General features: G+C 44.0%; 1 protein-coding gene across 1 annotated transcript in view; it reads left to right on the top strand.

The window, feature by feature from the left end:
- LOC141060798 (zinc metalloproteinase-disintegrin-like protein H3) overlaps positions 1-23,295 on the top strand; it is a 187,038-nt gene extending 163,743 nt beyond the window's left edge. The window contains exons 18-20 of the mRNA XM_073557153.1: positions 7,183-7,258; positions 7,836-7,932; positions 22,040-23,295. Coding sequence (XP_073413254.1) covers positions 7,183-7,258; positions 7,836-7,932; positions 22,040-22,046 — 180 coding nt within the window. The 3' untranslated portion in view covers positions 22,047-23,295. The remainder of the gene's footprint in view (positions 1-7,182; positions 7,259-7,835; positions 7,933-22,039) is intronic.
- Positions 23,296-23,553: the final 258 nt, after the last annotated feature.

Below are 23,553 nucleotides of genomic sequence, written 5' to 3' on the forward strand. Positions count from 1 at the left end.
ACCAGGAAGTATAGGAAGAAAAAAACAAATATGAGTGGACAAAGATATGCACACAGACTAAACACCAAACAACGGTCTTAAAATAACACTCCAAACATCTCCTCAAACAACCAACACCTCCAACCTCAGAACCAGGCAGCATAATATTAACACTGGCAATCATGATTGCCAGAGGTGAGTATATATAAGAAAGAGGAGTGGCCAATAGAGATGAGCGACTTTGCCTTTTTTAGGGTCGAGTCGGGTTTCAGGAAACCCGACTTTCTCAAAAGTCGGGTCGAACGAAATCGGCCGATTATCGTGAAAAGTCGAAGGCCGACTGAAACACGAAATGCAAGTCAATGGGGAAGCAAAGTCGGCAGGGAGTGGAGGACATTAAACACACCTACAGTGCCCATTTGAATGGCAAAAACATCAATTTTTATTACTGAAGCTTGTCAACCTTAATTTACTTCATAATAATAGTTACGCACTGAAAACTGGGGGTTATTTGGCTAAAGTTGTGGGGGGGTAGGGCTGGCTCCTGGGTTTCATGTGCCCTGGGCCAAAGAGCGCCCCTTTAACACATACCACAACTCATGATGCTCCGATACGGCAGAGAATTGCGGTATAGTTCAATGAAAAATACTTCACTTTTTACATCTCATGACTGATATCGAATTTAAATTCTCCAATAGCTCCAAAAACGAACAGTATATAACTCCATACAGTATTATGGGCACCACATAGTGCGCTATACAGAGTAATGAGGCCCATATATTTCTCTATACAGAATCATTGGTCCCATATAATGTTTGAAACAGTATATGATAAGCTCCACATAATGCTACAGTATATGTTGGTCCCCATGGATGAAGCTCCACTGTCTTATGGACCCAAATAATGCTCCATATATAATGGGCCCCATTTCTAATGCTCTAGTGTATAATGGGCCCTGTAAATGCTGCTCCAGTGTCTGATGTCCACCTTTGGAATGCTCCAGTGTATGGTGGGCCCCATATATCATTCTCCAGAGTATAGTGCTCCCCAAAAATTGCTGTCCGAACATTGAAAACAATTAAATAAGTCTCCTCACTAGGGAATCCCTGTACTAGTCTGGACTCCTCGTTGTCCCCATCTTCCATCTCACTGCACTTGGCTGTTTAGGCAGAGGGCGTACAGACGTGATGTCATTGTGCTCTCTGATCAGAATATCACTGTCAGGACACGCGGAAGACGTCATGGCGGTGGAGCAGGGAGAGGTAAGTATTTCAACTTTGCAAGTGCTGTGATCCGGAGCAAGCGGGGGGGCCCACTCGTTGGCAACGGCACTGGCACAGGGCCCCTCATAGTATGGCGGTGTTTGGGGTGTGTCTGACGGCGGGTGGACCCTCCCACCGGCAAAGACACTTTTGCGTACTATTGGGGGCCCTGTGCCAGCGCCCGCGCCCAAGAGTCGGCCTACCCACCTGTCCAGGGCAACGGCACTCGCACGGTTGCGTGCGCTAGCTGGTGACCCCGGCCATGGGGGGAGGCAGCCCAGTTAGGGAGGTTTACAAAATGGCATATGTTGATGTGGGACATTCAGCTGCTGCTAAAGGCGAAATTGGTCAAGTCCGAGGAAGAGGAGGACCAAAGCAAGCCATTTTTCTGGCAACCTATGTGTCATCAGGGGAAGGTGGGACAAAATCCTTGGAAACCCATGCATGGTTCATTTTAATGAAGATTAGATCATCCACATTTTTGGTCGACAGGCGGGTCCTTTTTTCTGTCAGGATTGATCCAGCTGCACTGGACTCTTTCCGATAGCACACTTGCAGCTGGGCAAGCGAGCTCCTGTAAGGCATATTGTGCCAATTCAGGTGAGGTGTCCAGTTTAGCGGCCCAATAGTCAAATGGGAATGACCTGTGAGGGAGAACATCGATATGGGACGAGAAGTAGTTTGTAACCATAGTTGACAACTGCTGTCTCCTGTCACTTTCAATCGATGCAGTATTACCAGTCATGTGAGCGGGACTTGAAAGATCAGTCCACAACATGGTCATGAAACCCCTGTCTCCAACGCCACTTCTGATGTGTGCACCACGAACACCTCTTCCAAGCTGCCCCCAGCCCCTATGGCTCGTGTGAGAACCATCACCGCTGCTGTGTGCTGGGAATGCCTCAACCAACCGGTTTACCAGAGTTGCTTGTTTGTTAGCCAATATTAGGTCAAGGTTCTCCTGTGGCATTATGTTTTGGAATTTGCCTTTATAGCGTGAATCCAGGATGCTGGCCAACCAGTACTCGTCATCGTTCATCATTTTGGCAATGCGGGGGTCCCTTTTTAGGATCTGCAAGGCATAATCTGACATGTGGGCCAATGTTCCCGGTGTCAATGATGCACTGCGAGTGCTGGGTGGAGGAGGACTTTCTGGCAAATCCACATCCCTCCAGTCTCGCACAAAGCCTGTACCAGACCTTGCCACGCCAACATTTTCTCTTGCCCCACGAGAAGCATCCTCCTCCCCTAAATAACCATCCCCATCATCATCCTCCTCCTCTTCCTCCGCCTCGTCCAGGAGAGGTCCCGGAGCAGACAACGGCTGACTGTCACCAAGGCTTCCCTCCTCCCCTTCCTCCTCATCAACCTTAATGTGTGTCAAAGTTTGCATGAGCAGACGCATAAGTGGGATGCTCATGCTTATGATGGCATCGTCTGCGCTTACCAGCCGTGTGCATTCCTCAAAACACTGAAGGACTTTACAGAGGTCTTTCAGCTTCGACCACTGCACACCTGGCAACTCCATGTCTACCCTCAAAGTGCCTGCCCGTGTATCCTCCCACAAATGCATTACGGCCTGCCTCTGTTCACACAGCCGCTCAACCATGTGCAGGGTGGAGTTCCACCTTGTTGCAATGTCGATAATGAGGCGGTGCTTGGGAAGGTGTAGCAATCTCTGCAGCTTCTGCATACGACTGGAGTGTACCGGTGACATGCGGATGTGTGAGCACAGTCTTCAAACCTTATGGAGCAGGCCTGTTAACTCCGGATAATTATTGAGGAAGCACTGCACCACCAGGTTCAAGGTGTGAGCCAAGCAAGGTATGTGTCTGAGTTTTGAAAGGGCTAAGGCTGCCACAAAATTCTGGCCGTTATCACTAACTACCTTGCCTGCCTCAAGATGTAGACTGCCCAGCCATGACTCAGTTTGTCGCTGAAAGTAGTCGGCCAGTACCTCCGCGGTGTGTCTGTCGCCCAAACACATCATCTTCAACACAGCCTGCTGACGCTTTGCACTAGCTGATCGATAGGGGGACACCTCGTGTGCAACACTGGCAGCTGCGGATGGAGTGCTCGTGCGACTGCGGTCTGTGGACGAGCTTTCGCTTCTGGAGGAGGGTCAAACGCCTACAGCCAACTGTTTCCTTTACCGTGGGCTAGGCAGCACTGTCCCACCACTGCTGTCCCCTGTGGACCCTGCATCCACCACATTAACCCAGCGCGCAGTGATTGACACGTAACGGCCCTGGCCATGCCTACTGGACCATGCATCAGTTGTGAGGTGCACCTTTCCACTCACTGATTGCTTGAGTGCATGGACAATGTGGTCTTTCACATGAAGGTGGAGGGCTGGGATGGCTTTGTGAGAAAAGAAGTGCCGACTGGGTAGGTCATAGCGTGGTACTGCATAGGCCATGAGTTCGCGGAAAGCTGCGCTTTCAACCAAGCAATAGGGCATCATCTCTAACGAGATTAGTTTGGCAATGTGAGCGTTCAAACCCTGTGTACGCGGATGAGAGGATGAGTACTTTCTTGCCCTACTCATAGTCTCTGGTAGGGTGAGCTGGACTTGAGAGCTGCATATGGTGGAACTAGCGGTGGACATGGCGGACTGAGAGAGGGTTGATGATGGTGATGGACTTGGTGTTCTTTCTGATGGCCTAGATTCAGTCTTTCGTTGATATAACATTGTGATTCCCTGACTGCTTTGGCCTTGCGACGACACCTCAACATTTGCTGCTGGTGGTGTGCTAACCGGTGGGCTTACAGTGGGGGAAACAATGTAGCATTGCTGACTACCTTCTTTGGGAGAAGTTGCACATGTGGCACGTGAGGTTTGGTAGTCCGTCCACGCTTGCAAGTGCATGGTGGCTAAATGTCTAAGCATGCAACTGGTATTCAAATTTCTCAGATTTTTCCCTCGGCTAAAGGTCTTTGCGCACTTCTTACAGATAACCTTTGCCTGATCATTAGGATTTTGTTCAAAAAAGTGCCACACTGCACTCTTCCTACTATGGAAGACATTTTGAGGCCTTGCACGCTGTGCTAATTTGACCGTCTGGCCTAGAGGTCCTGCAACTCTTTTGGTTTTTGTAACCCGTTTTCGGACTGCTCCGGGCCTGCCAGATAACAGCTGTTGCGATGTCCATGCCTGCTGCGGATGCTCCTCCTCCTCTTCTGAGCTATTGGCAGCGGCACCCTCTGCCCCCAATGGATGCCAATCTGGGTCAACAGCTGGGTCATCCACCACCTCTTCTTCAATGTCATGTGCACCTTCCTCTGTGTCACCGTGTATGGTGGTATAGTATGCGGGAAGGGGCACCTGAGTTTCATCAGGGTCAGATTCTTGCTCAGCACACTGCGAGGACAATGTTGTGCTCTGAGTGAATGTACCAGCAGATAAATCTAGCAGTGGCTGTGCATCAGTGCACTCCATGTCAGATTCATCTTGGCCTGGGGAATTCACGATTTGACTTGATAACCCAGGCATGGTATGAGAAAAGAGCTCCATGGAGTAATCTGTAGTGTGGCCTGCCGCATCCTTCAGTTTTGGTAGGGGTGAAGGACACAAGGAAAGGTGTTGTTCCTGACCAGGAGCCTCCACTGACGACGCAGTGCTTTTATTTTTTGAAACTTCAGAAGAGGAGGCGATAGAGCTGGAGGCTGTGTCAGCAATGTAAGACAAAACTTGTTCCTGAAGCTCCGGCTTTAAAAGCGGTTTACCTACTCCCAGAAAATGGAGCCTACGAGGCCTTGTGGAGCCAGACAATGACGCAGGCTCACCACCTCCTGCCTTAGGTGCTATTGTGCTTTTGCCACAACCAGCAGAAGCACCACCACCAACACCACCATCAGGACCAGCTGGCAACACCCGCCCACTTCCACGGACTCTTCCACCATACTTCTTCAATTTTTTGAAAAAGGTACCCAAAATAACAGCTATATGGTACTGTAAAACAAGGTAGAGGATCTATATAGTATTGGTGAGAATTTGAAGCTCACTGTAGATTGGAGGGCGCTGAACTGTTGTCTCAGGCCCAGTAGAGATTACACCGCAATGTGACAGGCAGAAATTGGCTGCTGTATGAGAAGGCAGAAGCTGTATATAGTATTGGTGGGAATTTGAAGCTCACTGTAGATTGGAGGACGCTGAACTATTGTCTCTGGCCCAGGACAGATTACACCGCAATGTGACAGGCAGAAATTGGCTGGTGTATGACAAACTACAAGGTGTATATAGAATTGGGCAGAATTGGAATCTCCCTAGAGTGTAGGTCTGTAAGAACGGACAAACTCCTCGGCTTTTTCTTACAGAGTCACACACAGATAGCTTCAATTTTGCCGTGATAACAGCCGGTACACGGTACTGTGTGAGGAGCGTACACCGCTGTACGGTGTGTGAAAAAATGAACACTCAGTAATTCACCAGGACAGAACAATAAAATTTGGATTGCTTTGAAAAAAGCAGTTTGCTCAGCAGTGTGAAAACAGCAATGCAGCTATCAGGGAGCCTTAAAAGGCAGCCTAATAACCAACAGCGCTGATGCACCAAAATATAGCCTCCCCTTGCACTGCACAGTAACTGGCGTGTTGTACAGGCAAAATCGCAAGCAGCAGAAGCAGTTTTTGGTATCTTCTTCCCTGCCTAACTCTCTCCCTACAGAATCAGCAGCAGCTCTCCCTATTCTGAGATCAGCATAAGTAAGATGGCGGTCGGCGTGCACGCCCTTTTATACCCCCTGTGACGCCACACAAAGCAAGCCAATCACTTGCATGCCCTTCTCAAACATGGTGGTGACTGCTGCCTATGTCATCACGTTGCCCACAGTGTCCATTCTTCCTGATTGGCTGAAAAAGGGCGCAAAAGCATCTTTTGAAATGCGACTTTGGCGCTAATGTCGCGACCTCGTGGCCGACCACGCTAAGGTCGGGTTTCGTTTCATGAAACCCGACTTTGCCAAAAGTCGGCGACTTTTGAATTTTTTCAACCCGTTACGCTCAACTCTAGTGGCCAATATTGAACAGCTGGGACTATCAAAGCTGGAAAGCTCCAGAAGCTCTCAACTGAGCAATTTAACCCATGCACTGCTAACAGAAACCTGCACCATTTAATATGACCGTGAAGTGCTTCTAATCAGTGCAGGTGTACATGAAATCAAATGCGGCAGTCTTCTGGCCCCTCTTTGTCGCGGTAACCCGTGACAAGTACATTCAAATAAGATCGAACCCTAAGCCTTCCTTTTACCAAGCTGAATAACACCAAGTTTAAAAACCTGTCTTTATTCTGCAGTTCCCCCTTCTCTTTAATAACTTTGATGGCTCTTTTCTTGCTCTTCAGTCTTATTTTTTTATCAGCCATATGGTTTTATGTACCTTTTTACTTGGTTTGCAAAATATCGTTTTTACCATAGGGGAGTTACTCGCAGGATTCACTGGGAACATGTCTTTAGACTACTCTGTGACCAGTGTTCCCTTGGAAAAGACATAAAAAATAAGCATATTGGTCACACTAAATAAAAGGCCCATATCTCTGGAACAGTATGTGAGATTTAGAAACTCAACTCCTCCCTTACTCCTCCCCCAAATAAAATAAAAAAATAAAAAGCAGAGAACTTGGAAAGCAGAAGAAAAATATGAGCAAGATTTCACCTCTTTTGACCTAATGATGGGTCTTGTTTAAGGTGCCAGCTGGCAGAAGCTTATGTACTCTTAGAATGAAAGGATCAGGGGTTGAAATTCCACATGACTGATCACCACCTCCCCTTGCATCATTATTCGAGCGAGGGAGAGTTCCATGCACATCAGTTGGGTGGCTAATCTCGCCAAAATCGTTGGCTTCACTCGACTTTCCTCTAATATATAATTCTCATTCCTGGCTGTATGAACAGGATATATGTATACGTCAGACTGTACTGACAAGTTGTTTGATTTCCTTCAGGTTTGTGACCATCAGCTACAATGTCAATGCCAAGAAGGTTGGGCACCACCGAACTGTGACATCTTCTTAGAAACAAGTAGGTATTCTAACAATCCCCATAGGATATTATTTCTCAAAAAAAGCACCGTGTGTGTATGATGCTACAGGTCAACTCATCACCAATCGGGTGAATACTAGGGGCTGAGCTACAATACCAGACACAGACTTGGAACAACAGTGGCGTTGTTACCATGTCAGCCAGGGCACATCTGCTATATATTTATCAATGGCAAGGGAAAACTTGAGGAAGACATAGGTATGGTGTTTAATGGGTACACCCACACCCAAACAACAGTCCTTTTCAGATTAAAATAACCCTTTAATGTCCATCCCTAGGAATGTTAATGCCCATTCAGGATGTTTGTATCTTTTCTGGTGTGCCGAGTCTTTCCATAATATATCAAAAATGATAAAAACCCATCTCTGTCGGAAGTTCATCTTCTACCTCTGAGCCTCCAGTAACTACACCACTACTTAAGTAAGATGGGAGCAGCATAATATCAGAACTTAATGTGATGATGAAGAATCAGTATAACCTTCAAAAGTCACACAAAGTAGAAAGCTGAGGCCTAATATCACTCTGCCAGTTATCAATATTTCTTCTTTCGTTTCAGACATTGTTATCATTGTGGTGGTCATCCTTATCTCCCTTCTTCTTGTGGCCGGACTTATCCTTACCCTCGTGTTCCAAAAACGATGTGCAAAGACTCGGTATGTGTTGCCATTAACAATTGGGTTTAGAGGTTTGTATGCTTCTCTGGAAATGTAATGTTACATTACTCCTATTCATATTGGCCCACTCTTTTCTGCTGTTCTTGGGACAAGACAGGAGAAAATCTATGTGGATGGACAAGCAATGTCTGAAGGACTCCTACACTCCAGGACATGGGTAATATACGGCAAGTTAAGGCACTGGGGTGCAAAGATGTCCCCATTGCAAAAGAGCCAGGAAAAAACACAATGGTTTTAGTGAGGGATCAGAGGAATTTGTCCTTTGAGGCACCACTGTGTTATCACTTACTTATTAGGTACTTTATCTCTCTGTGCCATAGCCAGTTTTCAATTTTTGCGTTTTCCGTTTTTCTCTCTCTTTGTGATGCTAGTCACTACTCATAGACAAGCCATGAGACAGAGTAATCAAGATCGGAAACCAAGTCACGTTTGGAGAGCCCCTGATGTGCCTAAACAGTAGAAACCCCAACAAGTGACACCATTTTGGAAACTAGATCCCCCAAGGATCATTGTGAATCCCCAAGTGCTTCACAGAAGTCTATAACGTAGAGCCGTGAAAATAAAAAATCATATTTTTTTGGACAAAAATATTTTTCCCCCAGTTTTTTATTTTACCAAGGGGAAAAGGAGAAATTGGACCCCAAAAGTTATTGTGCAATTTGTCCTGAGTACACTGATACCCCATATGTGGGGGTAAACCACTGTTTGGGTGCATGGTGGAGCTTGGAAGGGAAGGAGCGCCGTTTGACTTTTTCAGCGCAAAATTGGCTGGATCTAAGACCAGACACCATGTCACGTTTGGAGAGCCCTTCATGTGCCTAAACAGTAGAAACCCCTACAAGTGACACCATTTTGGAAACTAGATCCCCCAAGGAACTTATCTAGATGTGTGGTGAGTTCTTTGAATCCCGAAGTGTGTCACAGAAGTTTATAACGTAGAGCCGTAAAAATAAAAAATCATACTGTATATTTTTCCACAAAAATAATCTTTTTGCCCCAAATTTTTTATTTTACCAAAGGTAACAGGAGAAATTGGACCCCAAAGGTTGTTGTGCAATTTCTCTTGAGTATGCCGATACCCCATATGTAGAGGAATACTACTTTTGAGGCACAGTGCAAAGTTCAGAAAGGAAGAGGTGCCATATTGGAGTTCAGGTTTTGCTGGAATAATATGAGGGTTCCATGTCACATTGGCAGAGCCCCTGAGGTGCCATAACAGCAGAAACCTACTATATGGGAACTCATTGTACAAACAACATCCCCCAATGAATTTATCTAGGGGTGCAGTGATCATATTAACACCACATGTGCCTCACAGAATTTTATACCACTGAGCGGTGAAGAAAAAATAAATTACATTTTTACCACTAAAATGTTGTTTAGCCCCAAGTTTTTATTTTTTCTAAGGGCTATTAGGAATTTTTTTTACAACAAACTAAGGTCCATTTTTTCCTGAGTGTGCCAATACCCTACATGAAATCGGGAAATATATTTCATGCATGGTGCAAAGCTCAGAAGGCAAGGAGATTTTACTGTTATGGTTTGCAGGTGCCATGACCCACTGGGAGTGCCCATGAGGTGCCACAACAGCAGAACCCCCCATAAGTGACCCCATTTTATGAACTACATCTCTCAACCAATTCATCCAGGTGTGCAGTGATCATATTGACACCATGGGTGTGTCACAGAATGTTATACCATTGGGCAGTTGCAGTGAAGACAAAATAACTAAATTTTTACAACCAAAATTTTGCTTTAGCCAAAGATTTTACATTTTTACCCAAGAAGTGGGTAAAAATGGCACAAAAATGTATCGCACAATTTCTACTGAACGTGGTAATACCCATATGTGGCTGTATAATGCTACTTAGCCATACGGAGAGACTCGGGAGGAACAGAGCACTATTTACCTATTCAAGTGACTGGGTCAGTGAACATGTCAGTATGTTTCCACGGACCATGTGTCCGTGGGCAAAACACGCTGACATGTCCATTTTTTCATGTTAGCACAGGCCATACCCATACGCATAACACACATGGATGTCATCCGTGTGACACGCATCGGCGCCGGGGAAGAAGCATTATAGTAAGTGCTGTTCCCCGGCGCCGGATACTGAACATGGCTTTCATCATTCTCCCCTGCTCTGCCGGCAATCGGCGTGAGTAAGGGAGAATGATGAGCGTTATATTTAAGTGATAAAAGACACCAGGTACCATCAGCCTACCCCTGCTGCTGCTAATAACAGTGAAAGCAGGAGCGGCTGATGGGGGTATTCATCAGCCGCCGCCTGTGCTATAAATAAATGAAAAAAAACGGTGTGGGTTCCCCTGTATTTTCTGTAACCAGCCAGGCAAAACTCACAGCTGGGGGCTGCAACCCTCAGATGTCAGCTTCAGCAAGGCAGGTTATCAAGAATATAGGGGCCCCCACACTGTTTTTTTAAATTATTTAAATAAATAATTTAAAAAACACGGCGTGGGTTCCCCCCATTTTTGACAACCAACCTTGTTGGGAGCTGGAATTCTCAGGCTGGTAAGGGGCCATTGATATTGATCCCCCCAGCCTAAAAATAGCAGCTCACAGTGGCCTAAAAAAGGCACATCTATTAGGTGCAGCAATTCTGGTGCTTTTCCTGGCTCTTTCCACTTGCTCTGTAGCGGTGGCAAATGGGGTTCATATTTGTGGGGTTGATGTCACCTTTGTATTGTCAGGTGACATCAAGCCCTTGGCTTAGTAATGGAGAAGCGAAGACACCTATCCATTACTAATCCTATAGTTATATGGTAAAAAAAGACACAGCCAGAATAAACTCTTTTATTATTAATAAAACAAAACACGAGTTTACTTTTTAATTTAAAAATAACAAGCACAGTTATACTCACCAAACGCCTATTCCAACAATCCCTCGTTTTCCTGTAATAAAAATAAAATAAAAAAACCAACAATATACCATACCTAATGGAGATTCAGTGGCGCTTGTGTATGAGTGTAATTCCAGCAGCAAACGCTAAGACACCTGTCACAAGGGTGTCAAAGAAATAAGGTAAAATAACTAATAATATTAGTGTGCGCTTGGAACACTCAAAGAAGAGGGAAATCTAAATTGGGTGGTTATGGAAAAAAAAAAAAAAACCTCTTATAAGTGCTCTTTATGTAGCTGGATAATAGCGAGAAAATAGCAATTAGTAATAGTCAATTGTAAGACCTCAGAAGAAGTGCTTAAGGGAAAAAGATTATATATAGATGCTGGTGGCAATCTTAGTTCCAACCTGAACAATCACAAACTAAAAAGGCATGAGTGAGGGTAAAAACCTGAAATCACTGAACAGGTTATATACTGCAGGGTAATTCTCCCTGATAGTAGCTTAAAAAAAAAAGTCAGAGTCAAATTGCAGCCTGTGAACGGCTGTGCAGAGTAGCCGTAGTAGTAAATGCACAAGTCACAGAGTGGTACCTGTAAAGATAATGCGATGCGAAGTCCTCACTCCAGTAAGCGGTGCAGGTGCTTTTTGCTCCAGCGCTTGGAAAAGGAGAGGGGGGTTTGTACACTGGGGTATAGACGAGATACAGGGCCTGCCCCGGCCGGTGGCAGCCTCCTGTCAGTGTACCTCCAGCTGTGGAGCAGACGTGAGCGGCCTCTCGTGCTCCCGGCGTCTGTGAGCTGCTCCAGGTATACAGGACCTTCGTGATATGAGTCAACACATGACCACGTCATGAGGAAGAAGACAGTTAGTCTTTGAAACATGTTGGAAAGTCCATTGGTCCCCGTCGCAACCACCAGCAAGTGAAACTGACGTGGTCATGTGTTGACTCACATCACGAAGGTCCTGTATACCTGGAGCAGCTCACAGACGCCGGGAGCACGAGAGGCCGCTCACGTCTGCTCCACAGCTGGAGGTACACTGACAGGAGGCTGCCACCGGCCGGGGCAGCCCCTGTAACTCATCTATACCCCAGTGTACAAACCCACCCCTCCTTTTCCAAGCGCTGGAGCAAAAAGCGCTATTTTATCCTGCACCGCTTACTGGAGTGAGGACTTCGCATCGCATTATCTTTACAGGTACCGCTCTCTGACTTGTGCATTTACTATTGCGGCTACTCTGCACAGCCGTTCACAGGCTGCAATTTGACTTTGACTTTTTTTTTTTTTAAGCTACTATCAGGGAGAATTACCCTGCAGTATATAACCTCTTCAGTGATTTCAGGTTTTTACCCTCACTCATGCCTTTTTAGTTTGTGATTGTTCAGGTTGGATCTAAGTTTGCCACCAGCATCTATATATATTCTTTTTCCCTTAAGCACTTCTTCTGAGGTCTTACAATTGACTATTACTAATTGCTATTTTCTCGCTATTATCCAGCTACATAAAGAGCACTTATAAGAGGTTTTTTTTTTTTTTTTTTCCATAACCACCCAATGTAGATTTCCCTCTTCTTTGAGTGTTCCAAGCGCACACTAATATTATTAGTTAATATACCATACCTGTCTGTCGTTCTGTCCCATGCTGTAATCCATATCTGGGGGATAATTAGTTTGCAACATGGATGGTGCCAAGATGCGACTGGCGACTGTCCAGGCATAGAACCACTGGTGAATGAGCTGCTGGGAATGCAGTGACAGTGACCAGGGGTGACATCATAGAGGTTACCTCTGGTCATTGGGCTCCGTTTCCAGACGGTTTGAGCTGCGGTGAGATCTGGTGTGATCTCTGCTATCACCGTGAGCACTCACAGTGTTAGTGGGCATCTCACCGCAGTTCAGCCTGGCTGGGAACGGAGCCCAGTGACCAGAAGAAACCTCTATGATGTCACCCCCTGGTCATTAAGCCCTCATGGTGCTAGCAGGGATCTCAGCGCAGCTCAGCCCGGCTTGGAACAGAGCCCAATGACTGGCAGTAACCTCTATGACATCACCCCAGGTCACTTAAGCTGCATTCCCAGCAGCTCATTCACCAGTGGTTCTCAACTAATTATTACCCCAGATAAGGATTATGGCATGGGACAGAACAACAGACAGGTATAGTATGTTATTTTTTTTTTATTTTAGTTTTATTACAGGAGAATGAGGGCTTCGGTGGAATTAGGCGTGATTGTAAGTATGGTTTAATTAAGATTATTAAAGGAGTCTGTGTCTTTTTTTAATTTAAGGACTTTATTCTTGGTGTGTGTGTTTTTATACAATGTGACTATGGGGTTAGTAATGGAGAGGTGTCTTATTGACACCTCTCCATTACTAACCTCTGGGCTTGATATCACCTGAAAATACAAAGGTGACATCAACCCCTCAAATATGAACCCCACTTGCCACCGCTACAAGGCAAGTGGGAAGAGCCAGGAAAAGCACCAGAATTGCTTCATCTAATAGATGTGCCTTTTCTGGGCAACTGCGGGCTGCTATTTTTAGGCTGGGGGGTCAATATCCATGGCTCCTTACCAGCCTGAGTGTCACGATCCATTTTTGGATCTGTGGCAGATTTTTGTTTTGCATATTAAACCTTTTTTCCTTTCAGGCCATCGGGGGTCAATATCAGTTTTTCCCCCAGTGGCCGCTGGTGTAATTACTGGCTGGTCAGTTTTGCTCATGCAGGTGGTGACCACTCCCACCTTCCTTTAAAAGGTCACCTGATGCTTCAGCTAACTGTTGGTGATACACTTCCTCTTTGGAGACCAACCAAGCTGGAGTCAGGAGCTTGCTGAGTGCAGTGGAACTTCAGCTATTACCTTGATTTGGTGCCTAACTCTGCTGTGCGGTGCATTGCAGCAGAGAAAGCTAAGTTTTGTTTTATAGTTGATTTAACCCTGAGTTGTTTGTCTTACCTTGTCTGTTACATTTTACCTTGGTGTTGCATTAGTGCAGCGGTGGGACCAGTGTTCACACTTGCCAATTCCCTACTGAGGGATAGGTGCAGGGCAAGTGAGGGCTAAGGTATCCTGCTTGGCGACGGCTTGAAATAAGCCATATAGGGACATCAGGATAAACCAGGGCACAGCCTCAGGAGAGCGCAGGAGGTGTCCATTTCCCCGTTCCTTACCGCAGGGACCACCGTTGTAATTGTGTCCCCTTGTTTATTGTTTAGTGACCGACCGTTTGTTGGGTCATGTCACACAGGGCCAGTCACTTCGTGACACTGAGAATACCAGCCCCCAGCTGTGAGCTTTAGCAAGGCTGGTTATCAAAAATGGGGGGACCTCACGCCGTTTTTTAAAATTATTTATTTAAATAATTTTAAAAAACAGTGTTGGGACCTCTTTATTCTTGATAACCAGCCTTGCTGAAGCTGATAGTGGAGGGTTGCAGCCCCCAGCTGTGACTTTTGCCTGGCTGGGTGTAGAAAATGCAGGGGAACCCACGCAGGTTATTTTCATTTATTTATTTGTTTCTAGCGCAGGCGGTGGCTGATGAATACCTCAGCCGCTCCTGCTGTCACTCTTATAATCAGCAGCAGGGGTAGGCTGAAGGGAGTAATAGCCCCATCAGCCGTGGCCTGCTGTCTCTTATCACTTAAATGTAACTCTCGTCATTCTCCCCTGCTCACGCCGTTTGCCGGCAGAGCAGGGGAGAATGATGAGAGCTGTGTTCAGCACCCAGCGCTTAGGAACAGCGCTTACTGCAATGCTTCTTCCCTGGCGCCCGTCCACGTGGTACTGGTGCGGCACACGCATGCCACACATGTGCCGCAAGTATTACACACACGGACACTGACATCTCCGGTACTGGAAATATCAGGACATGTGAAAGAGGTCTTATAGCAGGATTTTATGTTTGGCTGCTGTCACACACTAAAATACGCTTTTTATTGTAAAAAATAGTTTTTGCATCACCACATTTTTGAGAGCTATATTTTTTCCATTTTTCGGCCCACATAGTCATTGTTTTTTGTGGGACAAGTTGATGTTTTTATTGGTACCATTTTTTGATAGCTTTCTATTCCGATTTTTGGGAGAGAGGCAGAATGAACCCCCGCTATTCCCCAGCTTCTCCCCTCTGTCAATCCCTTCACTGGCTCCCAATTGCCCAGAGACTCCATTACAAAACCCTAACCATGACATACAAAGCAATCCACAACCTGTCTCCTCCATACATCTGTGACCTCGTCTCCCGGTACTTTCCTGCACGCAACCTCCGATCCTCACAAGATCTCCTTCTTTACTCCCCTCTTATCTCCTCTTCCCACAATCGCATACAAGATTTCTCTCGCGCATCACCCCTACTCTGGAACTCTCTACCACAACATATCAGACTCTCACCTACCATCGAAACCTTCAAAAAGAGCCTGAAGACCCACCTCTTCCGACAAGCCTATAACCTGCAGTAACCACCGATCGACCAAACCGCTGCATGACCAGCTCTACCCTCGCCTACTGTATTATCACCCATCCCTTGAAGATTGTGAGCCCTCGCGGGCAGGGTCCTCTCTCCTCCTGTACCAGTTATGACTTGTATTGTTTAAGATTATTGTACTTGTTTTTATGTATACCCCTCCTCACATGTAAAGCGCCATGGAATAAATGGCGCTATAACAATAAATAATAATAATAATAATAATGAACAAAAACCAGCAATTCGTGAATTTCTGTTGGTTTATTTATATTTTTTTATGTTTCGGCGCTTTTATGCAATAAAAACTATTTTATAGAAAAAATAATTATTTTTGCGTCGCTTTATTCTGAGAGCTATAATTTTTTTATTTTTCCAGTCATGAAGCTGTATGGCAGCTTTTTTTTTGCGGGACAAGATGACATTTTCAGCGGTACCATGTTTATTTATATCCGTCTTTTTGATTGCGTGTTATTCCACTTTTTGTTAGATGATATGATGAAAAAGCATTGTTTTTTGCCTTTTTTTTATTTTTTTATGGTGTTGAATAGAGGGGTTAACTAGTTGGATAGTTTTCTAGGTCATGTTGTTGCGGACACAGTGATACTGAATATGTGTACTGTCATTGTTTAACTTTTTTTCCATTCAACCATTTAGTGATAGAATATATACTGATTTCTTATAATTATTTTTGATTTTTTTAAAAAAATATTTTTACAATTATTTACTTTTTTTTTACTTTTTTCTAACTCTTATTTAGTCTCACTATAGGACAATCAGTTTTTGCAGGCTGATCGCTTCTATAGCAAAAGAACAGGGGAAAACTGGAGTCGAAAACTATATATATGAAGTTAGACTTTTATTGTAGCAAAAAGACACATATGAGAAAACAGGACAAATGTAATATATCAATGGATAAGGCATCATGTGAATAAATAACCAAGAACCAGTAGCAGAAACAGACCAAACAACTAGGTAATTTTCATAACATCCAACTGGGCAGCCTACTGAGGGGTAAGTAAGTCAAAATTACATTAACATATTAGGGCCAAAAATGGATTTTTTACTGTCACTTAATTATTGATGTATAGGTTATTGCACTTTTCCCAGCAGTATCAAATCAATGGCACAGTGCCACAGCGAAGAAAATAGCTGCCGCAGCCATGAAAAAATCCACAATAGTGTGTGTGCAGAGTTGCCTCAATAGATTTAATCACGCCTGAAGCAGCCACAAACACCACCGTGAAGAAATCAAATCATTTAAGCCATGCAACAAAGATGGACAAAAAACAAATAGTAAGAAATAATGGTGTTCAGAGGAGGGAATATGCAAAGGTCAACATTTACTAAGCATACATAATATAAAGCCCAAAAAAGCTATAGAAACATACCCATCATGATGTGGTATTACACATATGCTTGTCAGAATACCTCAACGTGCGTTTTGCAGTTTGAATACCGCTTCCTTGAGGGGCTTCTATAGCATGCAGATGAAGCAGCATCTGCATGCCATAGAAGTTGTTAGCGCTGCACTGACAGAGAGACTTGCTGATCATGCGCTGTGCATGAACAGCAAATTTGCTAGGTCTGGAGACCTGGATGTCGTCATGATGACATCGGGTCACCATGGCAATGATCGGGACCCCGCGTCACACCGTGGGGTCTCCAAACCAAAGGCAGAAGGGCTGTCAGCCCTCTGCTGACTTCCGGAATGATGCGATCGTATTCTATCGCAGCATTTCTGGGTTTAACATGCCGGGAGCAGTCTGTGACTACTCCTGGCACCTAGTGCCGGATGTCAGTTGTTAGAACCAGCTGACACCCGGCTGCGATTGCCCGCTCACACCCCGTTTGTGTGGCAGATCACGATGATGTAATATTCCGTACCTGGTGTAGTGCAGTGGTAGCACACTTATGCAGTGATGAGGTAGTGACCCAGCAAAGCTCCAAGCAAAAAGTCTCTTTTAATGCGTTTACTTCACAGCATTAAATGTCTAAATCACAAAAACACAGCATTGATGTCAAACTCACAGCTCTACATAGCAAACAATATCCTCTGGATCGCAGCAGGGAAGCAAATCTTCAACTGCACCGCTGTGTACGCTGCGGGTGCCAGGTGTTTGCTCTGCAGTGCTCTGTGTTACTCTCACATAGAGCTGAGCTTTTGCAGAGCCGTCTGCTTTGCTTGCTGCAAACTCCACTCTGATACTGACACCCCCAAATGCTTTACTGCAGGGATTTTAAACTAGAAACTATAGCCTTCAGCCACATGGAAAACCCGGACAGGAATGAAATGGACTGCACGACTACCATCCTGCAGTCTGTTTCAAAACACCAAAAGCCAGGGCAGGTTTTCCCTAAATCTGCCTTGGACACTAGCATGTCTAAAACCTATTCTTATTTTTATTCTGCATTGCAATCACAGCTACACCTGTAACTGCAATGCACTCTCAAACAGGAATCTGTGGCCTTAGGCTACCTGTAAGACCCGACCTGGAGGAAACAGACTGGCCCCACTTCCTTCCTGCAGTCCGTTTAAAAAATAAAAGCCTATACCAGTTTTTCTTGAACAATCCAGGCCAGATAGCTTGACCAGGTCCATGCTTACTTTTATTTTGCCCTATGACTCACACGCATCCTGCTGTGACCACAAGGCACTCCAGTGGGTCTAATTGGGCTCTGTCCGCATCCTGGGAGTAACACACAGCGACCCCTACATGTGACATCAGTCACAGCCTCACACTGGTCAGATAGGCCCAGGTCACATAGACAGAATATTATGTTAGATGTCAGAAAGGGGTTAAAAATCTGAGGACAAAGCAACATTTTAGTGGAAATAATGGTAATTTTCTATTGACTCAGCACAATTTGATACAATTCTGTAAATCACCTGAAGGTTAAAAATGCTCATTACATCCCTAGATGAATTCTTCCAGATGTACGGTATAGTTTCCAAAATGGGGTCACTTGTGAGAGTTTCTGCTGTTTTTGGCATGTCAGGGGCTCTTCAAATATGACATGGCATCCGCAATCTATTCCAGACAAAATTACTCTGTAGAATTCATTTGGTGCTCCTTCCCTGCCATGTGCCCAAACAGTAGTTTTCCATCCCATATGGGGTATCAGTGTACTCAGGAGAAATTGCACAACAAATAATTGTATCATCTATTTCCTCCTGATAAACTTGTGAAAATGAAAAATTTGGGGTTAAAGCAACATTTTTGTGGGAAAAATATATTTTTTCATTTTCACGGCTCAATGTTAGAAAATTCTGTGAAGCACCTGTGGGTTCAAAGTGCTCAACATATCTCTAGATAAGTTCCTTGAGGAGTGTAGTTTCCAAAATGGGGTTACTTGGTCACTTGTGTGGAGTCCACTGTTTAGGCACATCAGGTGCTCTACAAAGGCAACATGGCATCCACTAGCTACTTTCTGAGCCGTGCCATGTGCGCAAACAGTAGTTTTCCACCACATATGGAGTACACAAAGTTTATGGTCAGTTTTCTCCTGTTACCTTTGTGAAAATGAAAAATGTTTTATTTCAAAAATAAAATTTTCATTTATTCCTTCTACATTGCTTTAATTCTGTGAAACACCTAAAGGGTTAATAAACTTCTTTAATGTGGTTTTGACCACTTTTAGAGGTGCAGTTTTACAAAATGAAGTCACTTTTGGGTATTTCCTATCACAAAGGTCCCTTAAAATTGCTTCGAATGTGATGTGGTCTCTAAGGAAACTTGGTAAATTTTGTTGTAAAAATGGAAAATTGCTGATTAACTTTTAACTCTTCTAACTACCTAACAAAAAAAATTACTGTAATTTGTGGATTATAAGATGTACCTGTTTATAAGAAACAAATTTTGGGGAGGAAAATAGGAAAAAAATGTTTTAATAAAATGGTGCGTGTTATAATCTGCTTTTGCAATAGCTTACCAGACGGGCAGCCGTGGAGGAGTAGGGTCCCAGGTGGCAGTGTTGCTGCTGATGGAAGCAGGAAATTTGCACGCTCTAGGCTGGTGGGACAGGGTGTTCTGTGGCAGCAGAAGTTGGACCATGGCTGTGGGCCCCAGGCAGGTATGACCTGGTGTTCAGTGGTACGGGGGCTCCGTCAACAGTTTGTGACAGCCCAGAGCCCCACACCTTCCATACTTTCTAATGTGGTGGATTCTGGGAAAATGGATGCTGGAGGTGGCACATGCGTTATTGAGATCTCGGGAGCAGAAATCTCTGGAGAGGAGATATCGATTTGTGCATGCTCCACCTCCAGCGACCACTTTTCTCAGAGACCACTGCATAGAAGAGTATGGATGTGCAGTCTCCACACTTTCACCAAATTTTAGCGGAGCCTCCGCACCACTGAGCACCTCGTCTTACCAATCTGGGGCCTGCAAACATCGCCTGACTCCTGCCTCCACCAGAAGCATTAGGCAGCAGTGACCACCTCGCTCCTCCGCAGCTGGTAAGCTCCACTGAAAATACAATTCTAATTATAAGACGCACCCCCATTTTCCCCCCAAATTTGGGGTAAAAAAGTGCGTCTTATGATCCAAAAAATGTTTCAAAAATGATGCTGATCTAAAGTGGACATGTGATAATAAATAACATTTATCTATTTTAGGAGTTACAACTATTTGGTTTAAGGGCATAAAAATTCAAAGCTTGAAAATTGTGATATTTTCTCATTTTTAGTCAAACTATCGATATTTTCATAAATAAATGCAAATAATATCAACAAAAATGTACCAATAATGTTAAGTACAATGTGTCACGGAAAAAATCTCAGAAACACTGAGACATGTTGAAACACTCTAGAGTTACTACCTAATAAAGTGGTGTGATCGATGTACCAACTAGCGGTATTCTCAGGAATAGGTGTGTATCGCACAGACAGAAGTCTGCTGCGGACTGAATCCAGGACAGGTTGCTGGGTCTTGTAGTACCATAGACCTGTGTTTTTAGTAAAGGGCTGGATTTAGGATTAACCAGAAGTGATGGGTGGGACTGGTTAACCACACTCCTCCCAAGGGGAGTGCTCCTGTAAAGACAAGAAAGTCCTACTTGTTTCCTGTGTGGAGCACATGAATGAAGTTCATGTGTGAGATTGGAGCTGTCTGGAGCTCCAAACAGTCCAGGAGACACCAAAGGTCTGGACACCAGACACGAGCCAGGGGAAGCCAGGCTGACACACCTGTGGTGATGTTAGCCAGGTAACCCAGAAATCTGGGCATGGTGTCCTGACGGACATCAGGTGTTGGAACTGTGTGAGCAAAACTGGACTGGAATAGACTGTTTGTGGATTCTGTGTTGTTCACATGCTTACCAGGGTTTTTAAAGTGGTTTATGAGGCTGTAGTAAACCAGAGCTGTGGACTTGTTTAAAAGGAATCTGATCCTGTGTGCTCCAATATCGCTGCCAAGCGAGCATACCCCAGCCCGCTAGTGATCGCTACGTCACAGCAGTCAGAATTGTAAAATTTGGCCTGGACAGGAAGTTGAAAACAGACTCGGGGCTGAAAAGGTTTAAGGGGTTGTCTCATGAATACATTAAATACAGAGGGCCAAAATTAAGAAGTTTGACAAAGTCACAAGCTAGTTTTGATATTTACTAAAACATGTCTACAACTGAGGAAGTTTTTCCTTACCATTCCTTATAAAATAATGACCCCATATAGTCCTCCATATAGAATAATGGGCCCCACATAGTCTTCCATACAAAATAATGGGCCACACATAGTCCTCTATACAGTGTAATAGCCCCACATATTCCTTCATATAGAATAATTTATAAAATAATATACAATCAGGGCAACTGTTACCACCCACCTTTCGTGTCTACCTCTTTCCTCATAGACTGTAAGCTTGCGAGCAGGGCCCTCACTCCTCTTGGTATTTGCTATAATCTACTGTATGTGATTATTGTTATGCTGTAATGTCTATTGTCTGTACAAATCCCCTCTGAAATGTAAAGTGCTGCGGAATATGTCGGCGCTATAAAAATAAAATTTATTATTATTATTATTATTAATAATTGGCCCTACATAGTCTTCCATACAGTATAATGGACCCCACGTAATCCTACATACAGAATAATGACCCCACAGTCATCCATACAGAATAATGGGACCTACATAGTCATCCATACAGAATAATGACCCCACATAGTCATCCATACAGAATAATGGGACCTACATAGTCATCCATACAGAATAATGATCCCACATAGTCCTCCATACAGTCTAATGAGCCACAAATTAAAAAATATATAGCTCTACTCCGGTTCTTAGCTGCTTCGGTCTCTGCAGCATATATTCTGCAGCTCTTCACTGCTCACACAGAGGGTGCAAAACAATGGTATCATTGCTCCCGCTGCACTGAAACATCACACGCAGGGGAAGAATGATGGAGAAGGGAGTGTCAGCTGATGGGCCCCCTTTTCTATCATTGCTTCATCTGTATCGGAATCCATGATGCCGATACAGTTGAAGGTGCAATGTTGGGGGGTCAGTGCCAGCATCGCTGGCCAAATTTGGCTCATGGTCCAAAATTTGAAATGTGTGTTCTAGAATCAATGGCTTATCATGCAGCCACTAGAAAAAAGCCAAGTGGACCTGTTAGGAGAAGACAATGTCGCTCCGCACTTTATTACCACCATGGCCACTTAATTTAATAAATCAGTGGAGAATGGAAAAGTCATCTATCATCACAAACTATATATGAAAGTAATATAAATAATACCCTAGATTTCATGTCATTTATATTGTCATTTCAGGAACTGAAACCTCCTGTCGAGAATTAATATGACCGATGCGGGCGGAGAGTTGTGGACACACTTCTGCAGGAGATCTTTTTGTATGTTTGTATCTTTTATGTTGTTTGTATCTTTTTTATATGTTGTTTTCTTCAATTACTTCAATTTTTCTCCATTCACTGAAAAAAGGAAGGGATAAATATGCGCCCTTTACAAAGCTGTAAATTTGGGTTACAGGGCCCGTCATTTGTTGGTCCCTGTCCAACTGATATCGTTGAATCTCCTATAGCCACACTCCCCTATGTATGTGGGGCTTGTGATGAAGGGACATCAGACATCATGAATGAAAGCCTCATGATGAAGAGCCATCAGTAGAAGACAGGGACTCACTGATTTTACAACAAAAAAAGTTGCTGCATTTTTACGACTGCTTTCAGATATTTTCAAGATTGTAAACATATTGCAGGTTTTTTAACTGTACAAGATAAAGTAATTAATGCAAAAGAGTCGAAAAAGAAAATGGTTTGTGTATTTGCTTATGTACTCAGTAGTCAATGTGTTTTAGTTACTAATTTAAAGTTACCAACTTAAAAAAATGTATTTAAAAAAAATCCCTGCGCTCCCCTGATTCTACCGCTCTTTTCTGTTTTGCGCTCTCTTGCTCCATTGTAGAGATATTCACATCTTTTTTTTGTAAAGCGCACTATTTGAAATCTCTGCTTTGTAGTCTAACTGGGCTTTTGTTCAGTCTTCTTCAGGGGTGTGTGCTTTCACTCTTCCTTACTAAGTACTGTCAATCTCAGTTTGGAAACGTATCTAGCAGTCTATCAGCATCAGACATTGCTGAGCTGAGAGAGGGGTGAAAGCTCATGTCCCCACAGACAACTCTGATGAAATGCCTAGTTGGTCTGCAAAGCAGAGATTTCACATAATGCGCTCCAAAAGCAACAAATCTGAATATATCTGCCATTGAGCAAAGCAGGAAAAAAACTTAAAAAAGCATTAGAATCAATGAAGCTCAGGGATTCTTACAAGGTACAGTATTTAACTCAATGTTTTGAGCAAGTCATAGGTGCTGATTAAAGGCAAATAACTGGCAAAATTGCTTTAATGAACTGGGGTCGTAAAGTCTAATCAATGACAAGTCCTCCAGAGAGAGAGAGAGAATCTCAGCTTAACTATTCATTACTAGTCGCTGTGTACTACGACTAATAAATATTTTATCTCTAGGTTATGATATAATATGATTGTAAAGAATAAGATTCCTTTGATTTAATATGTTAAAAAAGGCCAAAAAGGCTTGCGTGTACAAGGTCTTAATCTGCTTTATGCTCTTTTCCAGTATATTCGCTGTTTCTGTAAATACAGTCATGGCCGAAAGTGTTGAACAGAAAAAAGGCAAATTTTACATAATTTCACACAAAACCCCCAAAATGGGCCAGACAAAATTGTTGGCACCCTCAACTTAATAATTGGTTGCACACCTTTTGGAATAAATAGCTACAATCAATCGCTTCCTATAACCATCAACAAGC

Source organism: Dendrobates tinctorius, unplaced genomic scaffold (assembly GCF_039654945.1).
Source record: "Dendrobates tinctorius isolate UK_male_01 unplaced genomic scaffold, ASM3965494v1 ptg000245l, whole genome shotgun sequence".
Taxonomy (NCBI): domain Eukaryota; kingdom Metazoa; phylum Chordata; class Amphibia; order Anura; family Dendrobatidae; genus Dendrobates; species Dendrobates tinctorius.